Source organism: Barbus barbus, assembly GCF_936440315.1.
Source record: "Barbus barbus genome assembly, chromosome: 4".
NCBI classification, from domain to species: domain Eukaryota; kingdom Metazoa; phylum Chordata; class Actinopteri; order Cypriniformes; family Cyprinidae; genus Barbus; species Barbus barbus.
The window spans coordinates 41,344,156-41,366,441 of NC_136732.1; the positions used below are offsets into that span (position 1 = coordinate 41,344,156).

Below are 22,286 nucleotides of genomic sequence, written 5' to 3' on the forward strand. Positions count from 1 at the left end.
CTTGACACTGCGACTCGTTGGAGTCTAATGACTGGCAGGGCAGAGGCTCGCGGACTTGTGTCCACATCTTTAGGTGCTTGAAGTCTATCAGCGGTTCGTAGCGATTAAGCAGATCTTTCCCAATGAGAAGTGGATACGTCTTGAGTGGTGAGACGTATACTGGATGGACGAGATCCATTGATCCAACCGTTAGGTGGATTGGGGCCACATGTTTCAGTTGGAGGCCCGTGTGGGAATATGCTTGGAGGTCCAGCTCACATCTCTGGAGTCTGAGAGTTCTGTTAGTCCCCTTTGTTCTTTCTTGGACCTTTTCGAGGAGCTCGGTGGACATTAGAGTGATGTCGACTCCCGTGTCAAGAAGGGCTTCGACTCTGATGTGTCGTTCAATGATGATGGAGAGGTAAAACTTTTTCGCTATACCTTTCTCAATGAGATCGCCTAGGAGTTGAGGGACTGGATTTTGGGAGGAAACGGTTAGGATATCAGGGCTGATGTGGTGTTCTTCGGAGGAGTGGCAGACGACCAAGACAGCACTTTCAGGAACTTGAGTGGTTTCATCAGCAGGTGTTTGTTGGACGCTGCTGTGATCTAGAGGTTTGAGTGTTGAGTTAGTGTCTAACTCTGTTGCTGGGTTTTCAGATGGGGTTTCGTGTCCATCTGAAGTTATTGTGACTGCGGTTCTCTGAGGGTGAGATGAAGGAGTCCTGTTCTCCATGGCTGGTTGGGCCAGCTGGTCGCTGCCTTCTCGTCCGGCCGCTAGTCAGGCTGAATCTGATTTCTCTTTCTTTTCCCATGTCCGATCTTCCTCTTTCCGTTGGAAGAATTCTTTCATCATCATTTCCATCAGTTTTTGTGAGTCGGAACACGGTGGTGACTTTTGTTCTTGCGTGGATTCAGTTTGAGCTCGGTCAGCTTGGAATCGTTGTGAATTCTTTCGTCGATTCCTTGGGCTAGTCGCTCCAGGGTGACTTTGTCGTTTTCCCTTGGCGTTTCCGTTGGATTCCCATGAGTTTTTTCCTCTTGAGTTTCCAAACGAGCTTGGCTGGTTCCACGATCTTTCCCATTGACTCTCATGAGGCCTTGGCTGGTCCCATGTCTTTTCCCAATGCCGTCCAGGTGAGCGTTGACGACCACGCGGTCCATCCCAGCGTTCATACCTCTGTTTAGATCTGGTACCGGCTTGGGAGTCTCGTTCTTTGTTGGACGAGGGTGCATTCCACTCTCTGGGTGGCGGCTTGGCACTGTCTTGGCGTTGGGCGCCCTCTAGAGCCAGGCCTTGACTGTTAGTGTTGAAGTCAAGAACTGCTGGGCTTTTGCCGCTCTTTTCCGAGGCCATCTTCTGTTTGCCGTAGGCTTTCTGCGCCAAATCTCGCAACTGCTGAGCAGTCATTGTTCGTGGACATGCGAGAACGCCAAGATGGTGGCTTACGCCGGGGTGAAGGTTCCTTAGGAAGATAGTTTTGAAGTTTAGTTCATCTTCCATGTCAGGTTCGTTACGAGTTCCGAAGTATGCTCGTCTGAGTCGGCTGTAGTAAGCTTGAGGAGGTTCGTGACGTCCTTGTCTTGTCTCCAGGGCAGCCACTAGGCCTTGTTCGGACTCAGGGTCGGAGAACTCTTTAAAGAGGGCTTCTCGGAGCAGTTGGTAATCAGTCTTTGTGTAAGCAGGCTGCCTGTCCAGGAAGCTGCGAACTTCAGAACTGGATGTTGTTCGGAGCAAATAGAGTCTATCTTTGTCCGTAACGTTAGGTCGCATTTCCAGATGGAAATCGATGTCTTGGAGATACGCTTGGACATTTTGGCTATTTGGCACACTCGGAGTGAATTTGCCAATGTTCCTGGCGAGCTTGTCGAGGTCTTTTAGGTCCAAGCCGTGCGATGATCTGTGGCTGGCTGCCGCAGATGCTTTTGGCTGAGGTAGAGTGAGGTAAAGTTCTCTAGAGGCAGGTGGTGAAGGTTTCCGTTCCACGCCCTCCATCTCTTTCTCACGTGTCAGTCCAGGAACAGGTGACCCAGTCCCGCTTGGCAGGGGTGAGGTCGGTGCGTCTCGTGTCCTTGATGGCTCACGGCGCAGTTCATAAGCATGCTTGAGTTCCTCTTGGAAACTATCAGCTTCTTCTTTGACATAGTCTAGCTGATATGTTAGACGGCTAACCTCGTTTCTTGACTCATCCAGGTGAGCTTCAAGGGCTTTGATTCTGCCGTTCTTGTCCCTGAAGTCGGCCTTTGCTTTTTCCAGCAGCTGTTCCGCGTACTGTAGCTTTTCGGACCGATCAGCGTAGTCTGCCTTGACTTGTTGCATTTCTTTGTTAGTAGCTGCTAGGGTTTCTTTTAGCCTTTTGATTTCCTCCTCAGCGCCTTGGTTCACCTCATCAGGTTTTTCCCGTCGTTCCTGAGCTTCCAGTTGTAGCTGCTCGATGCGCCGTTGTGCGCGTGTCAACTCCTGCTGGAGCTGTGCAGCGTTCTTGTCGCTCAACTTGAGGGTCGCGATGAGTGTGTGGCTTAAGGAGCCGGTAATCTTGGCTAATTATTTGTGACTGTAGCTTTGACTTGGGTCTTGTGCCATGAGACTTGTGATGTTTTCATCCAGCTGGTCCTGTGTCTGGTGTTTCAGTGCTTCAGCGGCTTTAGGCAGGAGGCTGTCGGTTGCAGCACTTAGCCATGTTTCCAGATCCTCCCAGTGACCGACATGTTCCGTTGCGCGAGACATGTTCTGACGGGTGAGGGAAGTTTTCCAACCGCAACTGACACAGACCTTGAAGAGGAAAACAAAACAAACCAAGACAAAATAAACCAAACAAAACAAATCAACAAACAACGGGGTGTAGGTATGTGTTGAGTGTGTACTAGTGTTGAGTGTGTACTAGAACAGGTGAGTGTGGTTCTCTGTGACTGTGATCCTCTGGGGGGGTGTGTGCTTCTAATTCGTGGCCTCTGTGGGGAGAAATTGAGCACACACACACAGGTAGAACAGCTAGAGAACAGATAAAGACAGGAAAAACACCAACAGAGCAAGGAACAGGGTAATAATTGGATGCTTCACCTATTTCCTGTAAAGTAAAGCCCTTCTTTTTTTTTTTTTTTAAGGGCGAAGGTTAAGCTAAGCCAAAATGAGGGAGAGGGACACAAACAAAATATATCTTTCTGATATTAGATTTCCTTTTTTTTTTTTTTTGTTAAGTCTGATATCAGAAGGTTGCTTCTTAGTCAGAGGATTGTGAAAGGAAAATGTTTTTTTGTAAGTCTGTGATTGCTAATATTTTTCTCCGGGGTGAAGGAAAATAATAACAATGACAGCACTGGTCCCGTAATGGCAAGATTGACACCGCAACGCCTGTTAGCGTGTTCCTCGTGTGTGTTGGAAATCTCGCTGACGCCTACCTTTTCGTTGACCTGCTTCAACCTAGTGGGGTAGGATTTCACAAAGAGGAAGGCCGTTCTCAAGTTTCCAAAAACCTGCTTGATAGCTATAGTTCTGTTTATGATTTCCCTCAGGCAAAATCCCAGCAACCAGTAGCAGTAGTCAAATCAGAAGATAGTGGCAGGGAGAAAAGAGAAAAATGAGCTTTAGAATTTACTCCCAATATCAAGATTAATAACAAGTATGGCCGCACGGTGGTGCTGTTGAGTCGATACACCTAAGGGTTTGGCTAATTAGAAGTTTAAGTTCTTATGCCCTATTGACTATTAGACCTAAGCAAAAGTATATTTAAATTAACTCCCGTGTTAATTAAGTAACTAAAGGATTGAGAATAAGGTAGACAGAACAAACTTAATTGCAATTTGAATTTAGAATTTCAAATTATAAATAGAGATTCCTAATTAAATTTTTCATGATGTCATCATTAAAATTCATAGTATCGATTCAGATTAACTTTTCAGAGGGATGTATATATTTGATTATAATATTCTAATATTATAATGGTCTTCCTAGTTGCAGTTAAGTATCAAGATCTTAATGAGGTTTGTCATTAAAATTACAAGCACAATTGCAACTGAAACCAATATGAAACAGGAACTGTAATTAATTATTAAATTAAATTAGAATTTTCAAATTCGTAATTAATTATGAAATTAATTTACAACTTCCACATCCCTAAATCTGACAGGTTACTAATTCCTTGTGTCATCAGAACCTTCAGAACAAATTAATCTCAATTTATAAAAGGAAATTTAAAATTTTCAGGGCCTGAAAATCAAACACATTGATAGTTAATAACTACGATCTTAATGTTATTGTTAAATTATCAGAGCACACATAATTATCTCAATCAGTCTATATGGAATCCGGAGCTGAAATTATTTTCAAATGAGTTTAATTTCAAATCTGGGATGAAATCAAATTATCAGTTTCAAATATTTCATAGCGATTCACCCACTGATATCCTAAAATCATGAGCGCACTTATAATTGAATTAATTATCTTTTATCAAGGTGAATGAAGTTAAGGTCTGATATTAACTGTCTAACTTCAAAGGGAGGAAACCAATCCTGAATAAAATGCCTTTATTCCTATAAAATTAACTGACTTGCTTAACAATAGTTTATCGACGTCTGTATTTGTTAAAATCTTTTCAAAAGGGAGGAGAGAAAGCATTAATAATGCACCAGAGAGGGAGGATAGTTAGAGTGTGAGTTAGAGTTCAGTTAGAGCAGACAGAGGGTTAACTGTAACACACACACACACACACACACTGCATAGCACACTGCATTCAAACCCAGGCTACCAAATTCTATGTGCTACTCGCTAGCCTTCAATGCTACCAGCTCGGCTAAGCTTTAATGCTACCTACTAGCTTCAAATGCTATGCTATTTGTTTACAACAGCTTCAAAATGGCGCTCGCGGCTGCGCGTGCGCACTACAACATTTCCGGGAGAGTCTTCTGATGACCTCCGGTCAGGCTGTTGCCGTGGTGACGCCCAGTTCTGTGGGTGCGTCTCAGGCTTACACAAAATGGTCACACAAGCGCTATTCAGATTCTTTTCTTTATAGCACAACCATCTCAACTTATTTAGACCGAATTAAATTAACCCACAGATTAATTTTCAATCTACACTTTGACCGCGGCGGGCCGTATTTCTGTCACTTCACGTGACTTCACAGAAAAGCACAGTGGATTCTTTTATCACACTTAACAAAATCACATACAATACTCCCTCACAGACGCGATCTGGCCACTCCTTCTGAGTGCCGCGCGCTGATTTCACTTCTTTAGTGAATTACAAAATGGCAGAAAATGCATTACGTAGCTAAGTTAATGTTTTCGCCAGGGAGATTTCATTGTAACCATAGGTGGAATAGAAAGTGGGACACGCACTACTATCACAACACTATGAAGGCCTTATGAGGGAGAGCAAAGGAACACACTTATATTCTCTCCTTTTCCTGCGCTATGAGCGACTTACAATGTCTCACGGACACCTTTTAATCTTACTGCAGTTTTAAGCTATATCTTTAAACAACAACAACACATTGCACTTTCATACAGAAACACATTGCCACAAGTAACTTGCGTGTACAGAATAGTGAAACCAACTTTGACTCTCTGTGTATGAACTATTTCTTTCCGGTTAAAAATAGAAAAAATACACAAATGATTAATATGCCATGAATTTTCAAATCAAACTTGAAATTCCTCCACCATTAATCTGTAGAAAATTAATCCTACTAATATTTATTTTATTATTTAGCTTTTAGGGAATCACTCTTAAGAGTTGATCTTCATATGATTAATTGTTATTAATCAGAATGTCCAACTTATGCCTTGTTAACGACTTGTCCAGCAAGCATTAATAGCAGCAAGTTATCTCTTAACACGTTGTTTATTTCATTCGTGGCCAACGATTGGAATAAATCAAATAGTTAAATTTAGTTATCTAGCTCCTGAGCGTAGGTAAAACGCGATCTTTTTGGCAAATAATTACGACATGTAAAATCACATAGCACAGACAAAATATTTCTTAATAAAGTCAAAGTTTTATTCACTAACTCTAATACACTACTGACTAGACAACCCAAAACAGACGATTTAACATACACACAGATGGGAGCGAGTTGTTTATATCTGAAGAGAGAGAGACTTAGGTTTTAATGCTAGCTTTCCAACCTGAGGAAACTCATAGACAGAGAATCATTCTATCTTTACTCTCAAACGAGAGGTATCCCGGTTTCAGTCAATAAAGAGATTTTGCCTTACTTTGTCTTTTGCTTTCGGTTCAAAGAGTTCAGGCTTTCTTCGGTTCAAAGTCAGGCTTTTTCCTCCTTTGCTTTGGTCGAGACGGACTGTGTGTGGATTGGCTTCTCGGTTGGTCGTGTGACTAGAGCCCTCTTCAGTGGTGGGTCGTCGTCGTTCTGATGTGAGGAAGCTTTCAGGAAGTCGTTTGGTTCTTGACTTTTGGTGTTAGTCTTTGGTTGTTTGCAGTACTCAGCCGTGGTGTTAAGAGGCGAGAAGCGCTTTGCAGCGTGAGCAGAACGAGAGACGGGCGAGGCGTGTGTGTGGCCTCCTGTAGTTTTCAACTCTCACAACTTCATGGTTGTGCATCCGTTTTAACGGGCCGATTTGGGGTCCGCCTTTTGGGCGCGTGGTCCAATCGCAAAATGTTCCTGTGGGGCGTTTGATCCAATCGCAAGTGTTTCTGTGGGCGGAGCCCCGCCCTGCACAGTTGCGTGTTTTGCATACATTATCTTGTTCAGTCATTCGTCACCTGAGACAACTTATTGAAAGCAAGTTTCTATCCGTTATTGTAATCATAATATATGTAAACAAATCATTTCCATTCACCATAATACTATTCATAAAATTAGCGTTCGTTTGACACCAAACACCACGTAACTTTGCATAGCCAAAAATACATGTGAATACGAAGGATATTACTTGGTTAAATACATTGATTAAACCATCCCGAATTCTAAACGACACAAATAGCAGGTGAACTGAACATCTAGTGATCAGGTAAACTTATACATTCTGGAAACAGATTTACCATAGATTTAAAATAATGCAACAGCTTATAAATGTCACAAACAGAAACGTCCTTTAATATTTGTATAGATATATTGTATATAGTGTTTCTTTTCTAGTAGAATTTCAGTCACAGAAACTTAGTATAACTTATGTTCCCTTTTAAAACATATTAGTCCTTCAGCCAAGCTGTGGCTCCCTTTGTCCGTTTCTGTTGGTTTAGAGAACGCAACAGGAAAAACGCATTCCTTTCTTGGGCGAAACGCGAGGTCATAATGTCACTTCTTGGGGAGCTCTGGAATTTGTCCGTTGTCAGAGTTACTCGTAAAAAGTCTTCTTCCCGACATTTATTTTCTTTTGAATTACGGCAGTTTCAGGGGAGTCTCTGGCGCCAGTAAAGTTAGGCTCCGGGAATATGAGTTCTGTTTTCTTTCAAAATGCCAAAACGTGAATTTCCTGAGCTGGACCCTGGTTTATGATCCCAGGAAGAAAAGGGGAGTTCGGAGCGATGGGTTCCGCTGGAATGCGAGCTTTGATCCATCCTTGGATCAGGAATGTGTTGAAACTAGATGTGTGGTATCCTGATCAGGCATTACACATCTGAGAACTATAGTCTTGAGCCTCAGACTGACAGCACATATTTGGTTGACCCTACCATAAACAGCATGTATGAACCAGTGGCATAGCCACAAGGGGGCCTGGGGGTCCTAGACCCCCTCATTTACATGATACACTGATGAATGCACCGGCTGTTTTCAAACGTATTGGTTTAATTATTTCTCATGTTGTGCGTAGCCTGTGCTGTGATTCCCCGATTCCAAAACCGTTTCAAACTTATTAGCATAGCGTTTTACACATTTTGCTCTGTGATCTCAACCCAATCATAATTTTTCCCAAAATAAATACTTTTTTTTTAACTTGTTTGCACACATGAGGTATCAGAAACTTGATATTTGGATTAATATTTAATATGTTGATAGTGTATGACAAGCCCCTCTGCCCCAGGTATTTTGAGCAGTAGGATTATATAAAAATTATCAAATAAAAAAGTACATAAATTAAAATTACAAAATAAACATTCATCAATCAGTATATTTAATACTTATTAAAATACATATACATTTTAATTACTAAAAAGTCAAGTTTCAAACTTTGTCCTCATGAAACTACTCTTGCTGTATAATTGTCTTCTATCCTGGAATTAATATTGTTGTCAATATTAAAAGATTTCCACGATCGACTGATGAAATAACACCTATAAATTGTAAAGAAATTAAGTATTCATTATTGTATGTCTAAAAATTCCATGTACAAACTTCATGAGATAACATTTTCAAGCTTATTTTAGTCAGCCAGTTCTCAGTTAGTTTTATTATTTGATAGGTTTTTTGTTGTTGTAGTTGTTTTTGTTTCTTTGTGTGTTTTCGCTCTACAATGTAAATTACACACACTTACACCAAAATGTTCTTATGTAGTTAAAGTAGTAATGTAGTTTTTTTTTTTAAGTAAACATAACTTAAAAATTCAAATTTTCGATATTGGTGTGTATACACTGTAGAGCATGTCCAAGTTTCATCAAGTTATGTTTACTATAGACCTTATTTCACTGATAAATTGAAAAACCCCATTTACCCCATTAATCATTTATCAACTGGATGAAATGACATCCAATGTGCCTTACTGAAATGTTTTCATAACGGGGCCTTACTTGTCCCTATCCCTAAAGCCCACCCCTACATCTACCCCTAACCACAACCATATTAAACCACGGCTGACATAGCACCCTGTCCAATCAATGCAAGGACACTACATCCAATTTCAGTTATAGGCCTATTAAATACCAACCGGGCACATTATTTCAACTTTTCGATTTTTTTTTTTTCTTTTAATTTTTATTTAAAATAGAAACACTCCTTCAAGCTAATATGTGATGGGAAAAGCGAGAAGAATGAGATCAGAAAAAAGCTAGATCTACTCTCTTTACTCTCTACAACAATACGGTACTTCAGCAACCCCAATGGTTTCATTTGACTTTTTTTTCTGTCTCAGCTAGACCTGTCTCAGAGTTAGCTTCTGCTAACAAGATTTGCACTTAAAGTAAATAGACATGCCATATTTTAATAGTTATTTCTTGACCTGGTGTTGTTTTTCTTGAATTATTAATGTGTTATGATAACTCAAAGGAACCCTTTTTGTCGTCATCTTTTGTCTTGCAAGTGTATTAATTATCTTGCTTGTTAAACTGGAGTTACTTTTGTATTACTTTTTTAGTAGTTGTGATTATGCAAAATACCCCTGCTCTTTCAAAAAAATGTCAATCAGTCCAAAGGATAGCTAAAGGTTCAAATTCAATGCTGTATTATTTTATCGGGTTATTTAAAGACATTTTTAAATAGTTTATTTGGGAGCAGTGGTTCTCATGACTCTTAAGGACCCATTTTTTATAAAATAATATAATAAAAGCTTTTCTCTCATTTACTTTCTTCTAACTTAATTGTGAATTGTAGTAACTACTCACCACAGTTGTTCTGAATGACTTGAGTTTTTGAACAACAACATCTGCAGTAGATTAAACAGCAGGGCAGAAGAGCAGATACAAATGCAGCAATACATAGAATCAACATCAATATGTGTAAAACAGAGAAACCTGTAAGACACAGACATCAGTCACTGAACAAAGAGGTATATTATTGTGTAACAGTCCCTGTATAGTGACCTCCAAAGCTCATTTCTAATGGGTTTGTCAAGTGTATAAGTGGCAAGTAACACACATTCACAAAAGTGTTTACACTGTGAGCAGGTCAAATATAAAACTTGCTGTGGATTTCATCATAAAAAAATTGCATGCTCTGTGTATACTCAAAAGGCAGATTTTCTGCATGCACAAACCTGTATAAACACTCTAAATCACTCTAAACACACACACACACACACACAAAACGACCTTCATAATTAAAAAAAAAAAGTTTGCATGCCTGTAACTCAAGAAGTATTAAAAATATCTCAATATGCTTTAAAGCCCGAGACACAGTGCACAATTTTCAGCTGTCCCAGACGAAAGATTGGCATCGTGAAACAATTGTCCACAATTGTTTCACAATGCCAGTCATTCATGACTACAGTTTGACTCTTATCAAACTTTTTTTTAGTATCTTCATTTTAAGGCCCTGTATCAGGGGTGACGAACATCGGTCCTGGAGAGCAGCAGTCCTGCAGAGCTTTGCTTCAACCCTAATCAAACACACCTGAACAAGCTAATCAAGGTCTAAAGGGTTACTAGAAAGCTACAGGCAGGTGAGGTTTTACAAGGGATGAAGCTGAAGTCTGCAGGACTGTGGCTCTCCAGGACTGAAGTTCGCCACCCCTGTCCTATATGGTTCATTCCCGGGGATACTGTATGCGGCTCCAGGAGTAAAATGTTAAGTTGTACACGCTTTCAGTGCTCAAAAACCAAATGTGGGTCACTTTGCACACAGCTGATACATTTTCTTTTAAAGAGCATTTCTTCACTTCTGTGAAATAGTTATTTTATCCAAAAGACAATACTTTATGAAAAGGCGAGGGGTGTTAAGAGCCTACAACTGTATGTCTACAGAAGAGAGAGGCGGGGTCAGCAGAGATAATTAGCATTTAAAGAGACATGCACTGAAACAGCTTGCTGTGAACGGAGCTCTCTTTGATAAGGTAAAAAGGTTGTTGTTTTACATGACCATTAAGGAAATTGAACCAAAGTATGTTACAGACATTTCATGAAGACCCTAAAAAATCATACAAACTTGTGGAAAATGGACATCCGATGACCCCATTAAAACTAGAAAAGTATGGCACTGAACTTACTGTCTGAGTGCCAAAAATATTATTTTTCGCAAATGTGTGTGCCTCTAACTCAAGAAACGTGTTTTCCTGTAGCTACGATACACTGTATTTGAACCCTTGGCTGCTTCAAAGGCAGTAAATCTGTTCTATGCTATTGATTTGATAGAGGAATACAAGATACCGGTACATTTCAACATTATTTGTTCTTCAGACATTCCTCTTTAAATGCAAGTATCAGTATCAGCTGCATGCAAAGTGACTCCCATTTGGATTTTGATCACTGAAAATGGATAAAATGCAACAATTTGTACATGGAGCCACACTGAGATCCCCATATTGTCACAATTAGTCTGTTTTCAAGGTGTTTTAATATGGTTCTCTTTCTTTCCTGTTTCATTTGTTCCTATGTTCTTGCTTTTCATTAGTAATTGTTACTCATTATGTTACTAATTAGTGCACATCTGTTTGTATTTTAGTTCATTACATAATGTATTTAAAGGATTAGTTTACTCCCAGTGTAAAAATTCCCTGATAATTTATTCACCCCCATGTCATCCAAGATGTTCATGTCTTTCTTTCTTCAGTCGAAAAAAAAGGGGGATGAACAAGTTGAAGGTCCAAATTGCAGTTTCAATTAGTGATGTAAAGTCTGATCCATTTACGCAAACTGGTTCTTTTTGGACAGTCCGGCACATTGAACAGGTTCAAAAAGCCGATTATTTGGTTTTCCTGACGTCATCAAGCAATGATGCCACTACACATTTCTTTTCTAACAACTCAGTGCCATGTTGCATCAGTGAAACATAAAAAAAAAGCCATTTATGTCAACACATATTGAAATATTCAAATAAAAAAGTTATTTGTGTGAATGCATATTGCTGATTATTGCCTTTCATTCACTTAAGTCAATGGTGTTTGTGGTCACTGTTTCATTCGCGGATCCTTTATGTCAGATACAACTGACCAATATTGAGTTCCTACTACTTGAATAAGTTTTGCACCCACAGCTCACATTACAGACATTGATGCACAAACATGAATATGTTCTACATGTCTAAAATATATAAAAAAGGATAAACCAGTCTTATAAACTCCTTGATTTTGCTTAAACAACTTAAAATATAATCTGCATGCAGAATAAACTATAGTAAAATTAATCTACATTTCTCAACAGAGAGGTTTTTGCAGGTTTTACTAAAATGTTATTTAATAACAGTAGTCATCTTAAGCATTTCCAGTACGTGCCTCAGGCTTGCACAGTATCGTCAACTTTCCAACGTGATTATGTAATGCGTAAGGTTGGGCTAGAGCAAGATGAGCAATTGTGTTTAAAATGTATAGCCATTTCAAGCAGCATTGAAACGGCAATTTGGACCTTCAACCTGTTGATCCCCATTGAAGTCCACTATATAGAGAAAAATCCTGGATTTTTTTCCCCCTCAAAAACCTTAATTTCTTTTTTACTGAGGAAAGAAAGACATGAACATCTTGGATGACATGAGGATAAGTAAACTATTTAGGAAATGTTTATTCTGGAAGTGAACTAATTATTTAGGTCTTCAGTTTCTTCAGTTCATCGTCCGGTTTTGTTTGTGTTAAGTGCACACTGTTAAGTCTTTTTGATCTTATTGGATTACCTGAATTTGCTCCGTTTAAGGAAAAGTGCTACTAATTTGAACAACTTTACCTACCTTCGTCTTCATTGGAATTTATACAGTATGTGACACATACAGTATGTCTGGGATTGAACCATTTACACTATAAAAAATCCATACAATAACAGAAAAAGTACTGCCAGCTCATTACACAGGACATCATCCATTAATTGTATGGACATTTCTCTGAGAACACAATGCAATACAGTGTGAAATAAAAAGAAAATGGGTAGATCATCTGTAAAAAATAAATAAAATTCCTTCAAATTAGTACAGTACATTGTGTCCTACTATTATGGATTTTTTTAGAGTGTAGGGCCTTATTACTGAATCTACTAATGCTGCATCCATTTTTGATGAGCTCATCTTTACACTGGATAAAGTCTGAGGAGCTCTTCTTCAACAATAATCATCTGTTTTGTTAATTAACTAGATGTCAGAGACATTTTCAAAATGAAGCAATCATAAATCTGACCATTATAACTGCTGGAATAAATCAAACATACTTCATTGTAAAAACTGGAAATTAATTGACTATGTAAGACTATTCGCAATAACACAAATAAATTTAAAGTATAGGTCGAATGATTTTTATTTTGATGACTCACCCAGTTGCTCCAGTTCTACAGTTGTATTGGCTGAAAGTCCTCCAGCAAACACCTCACACATGTAAACTCCTTTATCCTCAGTTCTGATGCCCTTCAGTCTGAGAGAGAAGTTTCCTTTGGGGGTTTCAGCACTGAAGAACTCAACTCTGTCTCTGTATCGCTCATCTGTTGCCTCTGGTAAAGCCTTGTTGTTTTGGTAGAGCAGAACCATAATATCTCTATCTTCGTCTGTTTTCATCCATGAAACTTCCAGGTCTTTAGGTGGGATGTGAGAGTCTACAGAGCAGCTCAGAGTGACGTCTTCACCGACAGAAGCAGATATGGAGCGACTCAATCCTGATACTCTCAAACGCTCTGAAATATGAAACAGTGTAAATATCACAGCAGGAAACATACAGTAATTAGTTTCTGTAAAATCATAGTGAGAATTTAGGATGGGACTCATGTGGTCAATACTCACCAACATTATCAACTTTAATTTCAACCACAGTCTCACTAGACTCCTGCTGACTGTCAACTGTACATGTGTATTGTCCCTCATCTTCAGCTCTCAGGTCGTCCAGACGGAGGGAGAAGTTTCCATGTTGAATCTCTTCAGTAAAGAAATGAGCTCTATCCTGATAATCCTGCTGCTGGGCTTCTGGTCGACTCTCACCATCTTGATACAGATGAATTAAAGTCTCTGAGTCTGTTCTCTTCCACTCCACCTCCAGACCCTCCACTGATAAAAGTTCATCAACAGAACAGGGCAAAACCACTGAAGATCCCAGAGGAGCAACCAGAGGACCAGAGGGACCTTTTACAATCAAACCTGAGACAGAGAAATCAAATAAAGCTTGTTTAGTAGTTTCTCCAAGCATACATAGATACATACTAACACAGAGCATCATTACTGACATGAACAAGTGTTTCTGTACAGTAGGTGCATTGAGGGATGTTGCTAGGGCACGACCTCAAATGTTGTTTTTGTTTTCTAGTTATTTAGACCGTTTACTCACACATGGTCAGTGACAGCCTCATGATTTTGGTGTTTACATTTACTGCACACTTATAGCATCACAATATTTAATCTTGGTAACCATGTAAATCAACAGGGGTTTTAGACTCAAGCCTCAGTATTTGACTGTTTGTTTTACAATAATCATACTGTGATGATAGAGGAGAGGTAAGAAACTCATGTTATGTGTAGTTTTGCATAGTGTGTGTGTGTGTGTGTGTGTGTGTGTGTGTGTGTGTGTGTGTGGTGTGAAAGAGAGAGAGAGAGAGTCTCTTTGTGTTCATCTCATCCACTACCTCAAACATTGTTCTTTTAGATATAAAATGATCCATGGGTGTGTCTTCAAAGATACAAATCCCTTTGATTATCTGTCAAATTAAGTTTTTTTTTTTTTTTTGCGTTTGCACTTTACAAGCAAATGGTGTTTATGAATCACTGACAGAAATTCTTTCACTTTCACATATAAAAAAAAAAAAAAAAAAAAAAAAACGGTTGTAAACACTGGGTCAAATCAGGTTAACAGGAAATACGACCTGATTATATATATATATATATATATATATATATATATATATATATATATATATATACACTCACCTAAAGGATTATTAGGAACACCTGTTCAATTTCTCATTAATGCAATTATCTAATCAACCAATCACATGGCAGTTGCTTCAATGCATTTAGGGGTGTGGTCCTGGTCGAGACAATCTCCTGAACTCCAAACTGAATGTCAGAATGGGAAAGAAAGGTGATTTAAGCAATTTTGAGCGTGGCATGGTTGTTGGTGCCAGACGGGCCGGTCTGAGTATTTCACAATCTGCTCAGTTACTGGGATTTTCACGCACAACCATTTCTAGGGTTTACAAAGAACGGTGTGAAAAGGGAAAAACATCCAGTATGCGGCAGTCCTGTGGGCGAAAATGCCTTGTTGATGCTAGAGGTCAGAGGAGAATGGGCCAACTGATTCAAGCTGATAGAAGAGCTACTTTGACTGAAATAACCACTCGTTACAACCGAGGTATGCAGCAAAGCATTTGTGAAGCCACAACACGCACAACCTTGAGGCGGATGGGCTACAACAGCAGAAGACCCCACCGGGTACCACTCATCTCCACTACAAATAGGAAAAAGAGGCTACAATTTGCACGAGCTCACCAAAATTGGACGGTTGAAGACTGGAAAAATGTTGCCTGGTCTGATGAGTCTCGATTTCTGTTGAGACATTCAGATGGTAGAGTCAGAATTTGGCGTAAACAGAATGAGAACATGGATCCATCGTGCCTTGTTACCACTGTGCAGGCTGGTGGTGATGGTGGTGTAATGGTGTGGGGGATGTTTTCTTGGCACACTTTAGGCCCCTTAGTGCCAATTGGGCATCGTTTAAATGCCACGGCCTACCTGAGCATTGTTTCTGACCATGTCATGCCTTTATGACCACCATGTACCCATCCTCTGATGGCTACTTCCAGCAGGATAATGCACCATGTCACAAAGCTCGAATCATTTCAAATTGGTTTCTTGAACATGACAATGAGTTCACTGTACTAAAATGGCCCCCACAGTCACCAGATCTCAACCCAATAGAGCATCTTTGGGATGTGGTGGAACGGGAGCTTCGTGCCCTGGATGTGCATCCCACAAATCTCCATCAACTGCAAGATGCTATCCTATCAATATGGGCCAACATTTCTAAAGAATGCTTTCAGCACCTTGAATCAATGCCACGTAGAATTAAGGCAGTTCCGAAGGCGAAAGGGGGTCAAACACAGTATTAGTATGGTGTTCCTAATAATCCTTTAGGTGAGTGTATATATATCAAAGTACGACACAGCTCAACATGACAATAGCTGACATGAATGATACCAAACAATGTAAATCGAATGTAAACAGGCTTGTATTAGTTCTGCTCTCTCTGGACATTCAACTTCATGTGGTGCAGCTCATCCATAAAAAAATATTCATTAAAAATACTTTTTATTTGTAAATTTTATTTGTAGTCTTGCTGAAACCAGTTCTACTTTACAGTGGAGTTCTGCTGAACTGAAGTTAATTCAGATAAACCAGTTCTGATTAAGCTGGAAAACATCACTATAAAAAAATGAAGTAATCTGAAACTGTAGGCTAGCCTACATCATTCTTAGAAGATGAAGAACTGAGGATGAGTTTCTCTCTAAATTAATATTGTAGGGAAGAGATTTGGTTGTAGAAGCTGATCTGTGCCAATCAAAACTTTTTCACTTCAGTATACGGAAGACTACTTACTTTATTATCTTTAATTTTTACTCTTTTCAAATACATCGCATTATGAAGATACATTTTTCCTAATTTGACAGGGTCCTGTTCTGATCCTAATATGTTCATAGTATTTTACAATGTTTCCAATCAGCCATTTCCTCAGAGACTGTAAGAGGCCATTTTGACGCCTCAGATCATACGAAGTCTTATAAAGCAGCAAGGAACAGGGGCCTTGAAGCCAAAATATAGTTTAGAAATGAAAATAAAGTAAGAATTGACCGTTAAAATACTTTAGTTGGAGAGAGAGAGAGAGAGAGAGAGAGAGAGGGGTAAACGGATAATATAATATAATAGTCTACGTACCATCAGCGATCATCAGCAGAACTGACATCAAAACACAGTTCATTCGGTGCATCTTCAAATGATAAATTAAACCCAAACGATAATGTCCTTTAGCTATAGATTACCACAAACACAGATGACTAGCTGTCGGAAGCTCGTGTTCCTGAAATGTCCGCAGAGCAATTTTACTTTCGCTTTTACTTTACTTTCGATTTCAAATTATCGTCGAGTCAGGTGATCATCAACTTACTGACATATTGCAATAAACATACTCATATGATCAGTCCCAGAGAAAATAATCATGTCTCCATAACAGAGCATCGCCAAATTAAAAGTTTCCCACTGTGGTCAAGCCACCCGCGATTTAAAAAATAAAATAAATAATTGTGTGCGGCTATAATGGTGATTTTTAGGAACAGCAGAAAGAACGCTTCAGAGCGCTTTTCGTGGGACAGCCGTCATCGCAGACGCTAAATTACCCTTTCGGTCTACCGAGGGGGACACCCTCCAAGACCCCTCCCCTGACCCTAATTCACTAGCGGGGTTAATTTGCTTTTGTTTACGATATTCGTGACACATTCAGCCATAAACGGCAATAACTCCAAATCGACTTGCCATAAAAATCTAAACAGTGTGACCACCAAAAGGGCAAAGCTGATCATGTTTCACAGCCTTCTTTTTCATAATTTTCGGTCGATGTAATAAGCACTGCCCCGCACAAGCCGTCGCAATGTACATTAAGCCGGGAGAGCTCACTCTCCGCGGTGCTTTCAGTAAGGGACCGAGGGGAAAGTGCAAGTTTTCTTCGTTTTTTTGCTATAGCTCAGTGGGCGGTGTTTTTGTAATAGCTTTTTAGTTAAAGGGCCTAGAGACATGAGACCAGTGTCCATCAATAGAGGGGGCAGTGGACATCTTTCACAACCTTCCATTTTACCACTACTGGTAGAAAAGAGAATTGCATGTCCAAAATTAACTTTCTTTTTGTAATAACTTTCGTCAGCAGGAAGACAGAGACATGAGACCAGTGTCCATCAATAGAGGGGGACAGTAGACATCTTTCACAGCCTTCCATTTTACCCCTACTGGCTGATTAGAGAATAGCATGTCCAAATTTAAATTTCTTTTTGTAATAACTTTTTTTTTTTTTAGCAGAAAGATTGTTCCAACGATTACTATTATGTTTATTTTTATTTGCTAAGTTTTTGGGGGCTTTTTGGGCCCTTAACATCCTCCAAAAAGTTTGACTTTTCCAAATCATTTGAACTTTGTTTTTGTACATCATAAATAGAACGAGGCAGCAGTTTACTGTAAGGGATTTGTCATATTGCGTAGTGCCTCATCCAGTGTAGACAGCATCACTGATTAAAATAGGTTCTATTTTATTTTGTATAATATACATGTGTGTACATACATATATATACAGTTGTGGTCAGAATTATTGGAACCCTTGGTAAATATGATCAAAGAAGACTGTCAAAATTAACCTGCTTTGTTAATCCTTTTGATCTTTTATTTAAAAAATTCACAAAAAGCTAACCTTTCATTGGATAATAAGAATTTAAAATGGGGGGAAATATCATCATGAAATAAATGTTTTTTTCTCAAACACACGTTGGACACAATTAACGGCACCCTTTTATTCAATACTTTTTGAAACCTCCATTTGCCAGTTTAACAGCTCTAAATGTTCTCCTATAATGCCTGATGAGGTTAGAGAACACCTGACAAGAGATCAGAGACCATTCCTTCATCCAGAATCACTCCAGATCCTTTAGATTCACAGCTCCATGTTGGTGCTTCTTCTCTTCAGGTCACCTCACTCATTTTCTACAGGGTTCAGGTCAGAGGACTGGAATGGCCAGCAGAAGCTTGGTTTTGTGCTCAGTGACCCATTTTTGTGTTGTTTTTGAGGTTTGTGTTTGGATTATTGTACGGTTGGAAGATCCAAACATGGCCCATTATAAGATTTCTAACAGAGTCAGTCACTTGTTGATTTTATATCTGTTGGTATTTGATAGAATCCATGATGCCATGTGTCTAAACAAGATGTCCAGGACCTCCAGCAGAAATATAGGCCCACAACATCACAAATACAGCAGTATATTTCATTGTACACATGGGCTACTTTTTATCCCTGTGTTCACCAAACCCATCTTGAGTGTTTGCTGCTAAAAAGCTCATTTTTAGTTTCATCTGACCATAGAAGCCAGTCCCATTTGAAGTGCCAGTCGTGTCTGATAACTGAATATGCTGGAGTTTGTTTTTGGATGAGCTAGGAGAATTTTTCTTGAAATCCTCCCAAACAACATGTGGTGATGTAGGGGCTGTTTGACTATTTTTTTTTTAAGGTTTTCTGACCCCGAGACTCAACTATTTTCTGCAATTCTCCAGCTGTGGTCCTTGGAGAGTCTTTAGCCACTCAAACTCTCCTCCTCACGGTGCATTAGGACGATATAGACACACGTCCTCTTCCAGGCAGTTTCATTACATTTTCTGTTGATTGGAAATTCTTAATTATTGCCCTGATGGTGGAAACGGGGATTTTCACAGCTCTAGCTCTTTTCTTAAAGCCACTTCACTAATTTGTGAAGCTCAATTATCTTTTGCTGCACATCAGAAATATATTCTTTGGTTTTTCTCATTGTGATGGATGATTAAGGGAATTTGGGCTTTGTTTTCCCTCCTATTTATATTTCTGTGAAACATGAAGCCATGGCTGGATAATTTCATGTTCATAATCACCCTGGAGTGCTCAAAATTGTGAATATGAATGGGAGTATACTTCAGAGATATTTTACTCTTAAGAATTTCTAGGGGTGCCAATAATTGTGTCCAACGTGTGTTTGAGAAAAAATATTTATTTCATAATGATATTTCCCCCCATTTTAAATTCTTATTATCCAATGAAAGGTTAGCTTTTTGTGAATTTTTTAAATAAAAGATCAAAAAGATTAACAAAGCAGGTTAATTTTCACAGTCTTCTTTGATCATATTTACCAAGGGTTCCAATAATTCTGACCACAACTGTATACACAGATGAAGGCTGTGATGCTGCGGTTCATAGGATAAGACATCTTTTAAGCATGGTCCTGCTAAGTTCAAGAAGATACAATGACCAACAGCTACATCAAATAAGTTAATATGTACTGTACTGGAAATATAATTTTATATGATTATTTCACAAGTAATTACTACCACTAGATGATCAAAATTATTAAAAAAATGCTTATAGGTTATTAAAAGTTTTAGTAATACTTTACAATAGGTTTAATTTGTTAACAATACTTTTATGCATTAAAAAACACTAACTAAAAATGAACAATATATATATTTTTTTCCAGCATTTATTAATCTTTTTTAATGTTATTTGATTAATGTTTTTTCATGTTAATTCACAGTACATTAACTGATGTTAACGGATACAACATTTTTTATTTATATTAATGTATTTGTAGTGTCATTATAGAATTATTTTTATAAAATGTAATTATTGTTCATGTTAACAAGCACAGTTAAGTACTGTTAACAAATACAACCTTATTGTAAAGTTACCAAAGTTTTATATTTTGTTCTGTGTGTGTGTGTAGTTTAACCATTTAATTACTGTAACCCTTAAAACCAGACTGCCAGAGGGTTAATATTAATGCATGTGCCCTCTGTGCACCTTTTTCCCGATGCCACCAGGGTAGCTGTTGCACTGGTGACAGCTCGTCATTGGAGCTTGAAGCTATTTGTAACTTTTTCCTTCTAATGTCTTTTTCCACCAGGGAGACAGAGATATGAAACCTGTGTCAGTTAATAGAGGGGGGCAGTGGTCAACTTATACAACCTCACATTTAATCCTTTCTGGTGCACAAGGTAGTTGCATTTACAATTCGTACCTTATTTACATCCTTACAATGACAAAATTTATATAATGCTGAATTTTCCTATTAATACTGCAAACTAATTTGAAATAACAACAGGCAACAGTACAACAGCCATTTTGACAGAACTGGTATTTATACAAAGACATAGGAGGAAATTGATCAAACTGATCAAAACAATAAAACAAAAATTCCTACAAAAGCAACATAAAAAAACATACAAGAGTAAACCATATATTTTTACAGCTATAATTTTAAAGGACTTTTTACTTACAGAAAACACACAACCACATTCTTCTCTTACATTTGTGTATCTCTTTTTTCGTCATGTTGACACAGACAGAGTGGTACCATCTTTCACAGTTGGTGCACTGAATCTGGCAGAAGAAAATTGTCACAATTAAACTTTATTTCATTTTCAATTTTATTGAACACATTGAACACAGCTCGCAAGGGAGGAGTAAATAAAAGAAAGATATAGTGTTTTTAAATTTTTTTTTTTTAAGTTTAGGATGAAGTCGAGTAGTGTCGACAATGTTCTTTAAATATTTCAGATTTTAAGACCTATCATCACCAAATTTGAAAGTGAAAACACTCTATGACTAATAAGTAGTTACAAAGCATAAAAAACATTATTGAACTCTCGAAATGCGCTAATTAAATAAAGGTAATTAAAATAATTTTTATAATTACAGTGACATGGAATGATGACTATTTGTATAAATGCTCTTCTTAATATATTAACAGTGTATAATATTTAATGTGAATAATCAAACTAAACTGTCATCTTTTGGATTTTTTTGTTACGCAACAAAAAAGAAATGTACGTAATTTAAATGGTCTTCAGAAGAATTTGATACACTATTTGGACAAAAGTATTCTAATGAACATGTTTATGTTCAAATGTAGTACAAACGTTAATGTTAAAACATACAGTATCATTTTTTTATCCTAGGGAATTGTGTTTTTCCAATTTTCCATAAGTAAAAAACTGTGGTTTGACAATGGTTTTACACACCAGAAATTTCCAGTGGTTACTGTCGACCTGCAAAGAAGATGAAATATAACATATTAATTGTACTTGACCTTCTGACCTTTTTATTTTGCATTAAATAATACCTGTAAAGTCTAACCTTTTTGAAACTGTGATTTGACAATGCAGACCTCTCCCCAAATACAACAACACCGGCAGAGTAGTGGTTGAATTCAACAGTGTTTGGAAGTATTCAATCTGAAAACAACAAAGAAAATTACATTAATGCCCTTAAAATGCATTACAATAAATATGTAAGTATTTCTAAAATGTATATTTACTTATTAGACTACCAGTAGTGACAGTGAACCTCCGTGCACAGTAAGGACTGTTTAACATTTTGTAAACTTGTATGTATAAATAAATTGTATACAATGATCATTTGTCGTTGTTGTTATAAAAAGACAATGTACATTTTGTGTATATATTTACCTTTCAAGTCCAAAAATGCTTTCACATAAAACTCTAGCGCTACAAATACGACAATACATCCTGAAAATGTAGGTTTGAAATCTCATGAAGCATTTACAGTAGTGGCTAATTTAAATCTTTACTTTTATAACTGTACATCAATGCTTGCTAAACAAATGTAGACATGATTACTTCCCCATTCAACCAGTTGTGTGGCTTGAGGCTTTTGAAATCTGTTAGGCGCAATGTATATGTCACATCCATGTGAAGTGACTGAATCACTGCAACTACTACTTCACTGTCCTTTGAATTCCAAAAAGCCTAAAAAAAACATTAGATTGGAGAGAAAAATAATCAATC

The 22,286-nt window shown here is 38.2% G+C and overlaps 1 protein-coding gene across 3 annotated transcripts in view; it reads right to left on the reverse strand.

The window, feature by feature from the left end:
* LOC306863330 (uncharacterized protein) overlaps window positions 1–17,317 on the reverse strand; it is a 47,806-nt gene extending 30,489 nt beyond the window's left edge. For 2 of the 3 annotated variants that reach the window (XM_079406591.1, XM_079406592.1), the window contains exons 1-4: window positions 16,638–17,317; window positions 13,500–13,850; window positions 13,040–13,393; window positions 9,479–9,607 (exon numbers count right to left, since the gene is read on the reverse strand). In XM_079406591.1, coding sequence (XP_079262717.1) covers window positions 9,479–9,607; window positions 13,040–13,393; window positions 13,500–13,850; window positions 16,638–16,689 — 886 coding nt within the window. In that variant the 5' untranslated portion in view covers window positions 16,690–17,317. The remainder of the gene's footprint in view (window positions 1–9,478; window positions 9,608–13,039; window positions 13,394–13,499; window positions 13,851–16,637) is intronic. The other variant, XM_079406593.1, reaches the window with a different exon arrangement.
* Window positions 17,318–22,286: the final 4,969 nt, after the last annotated feature.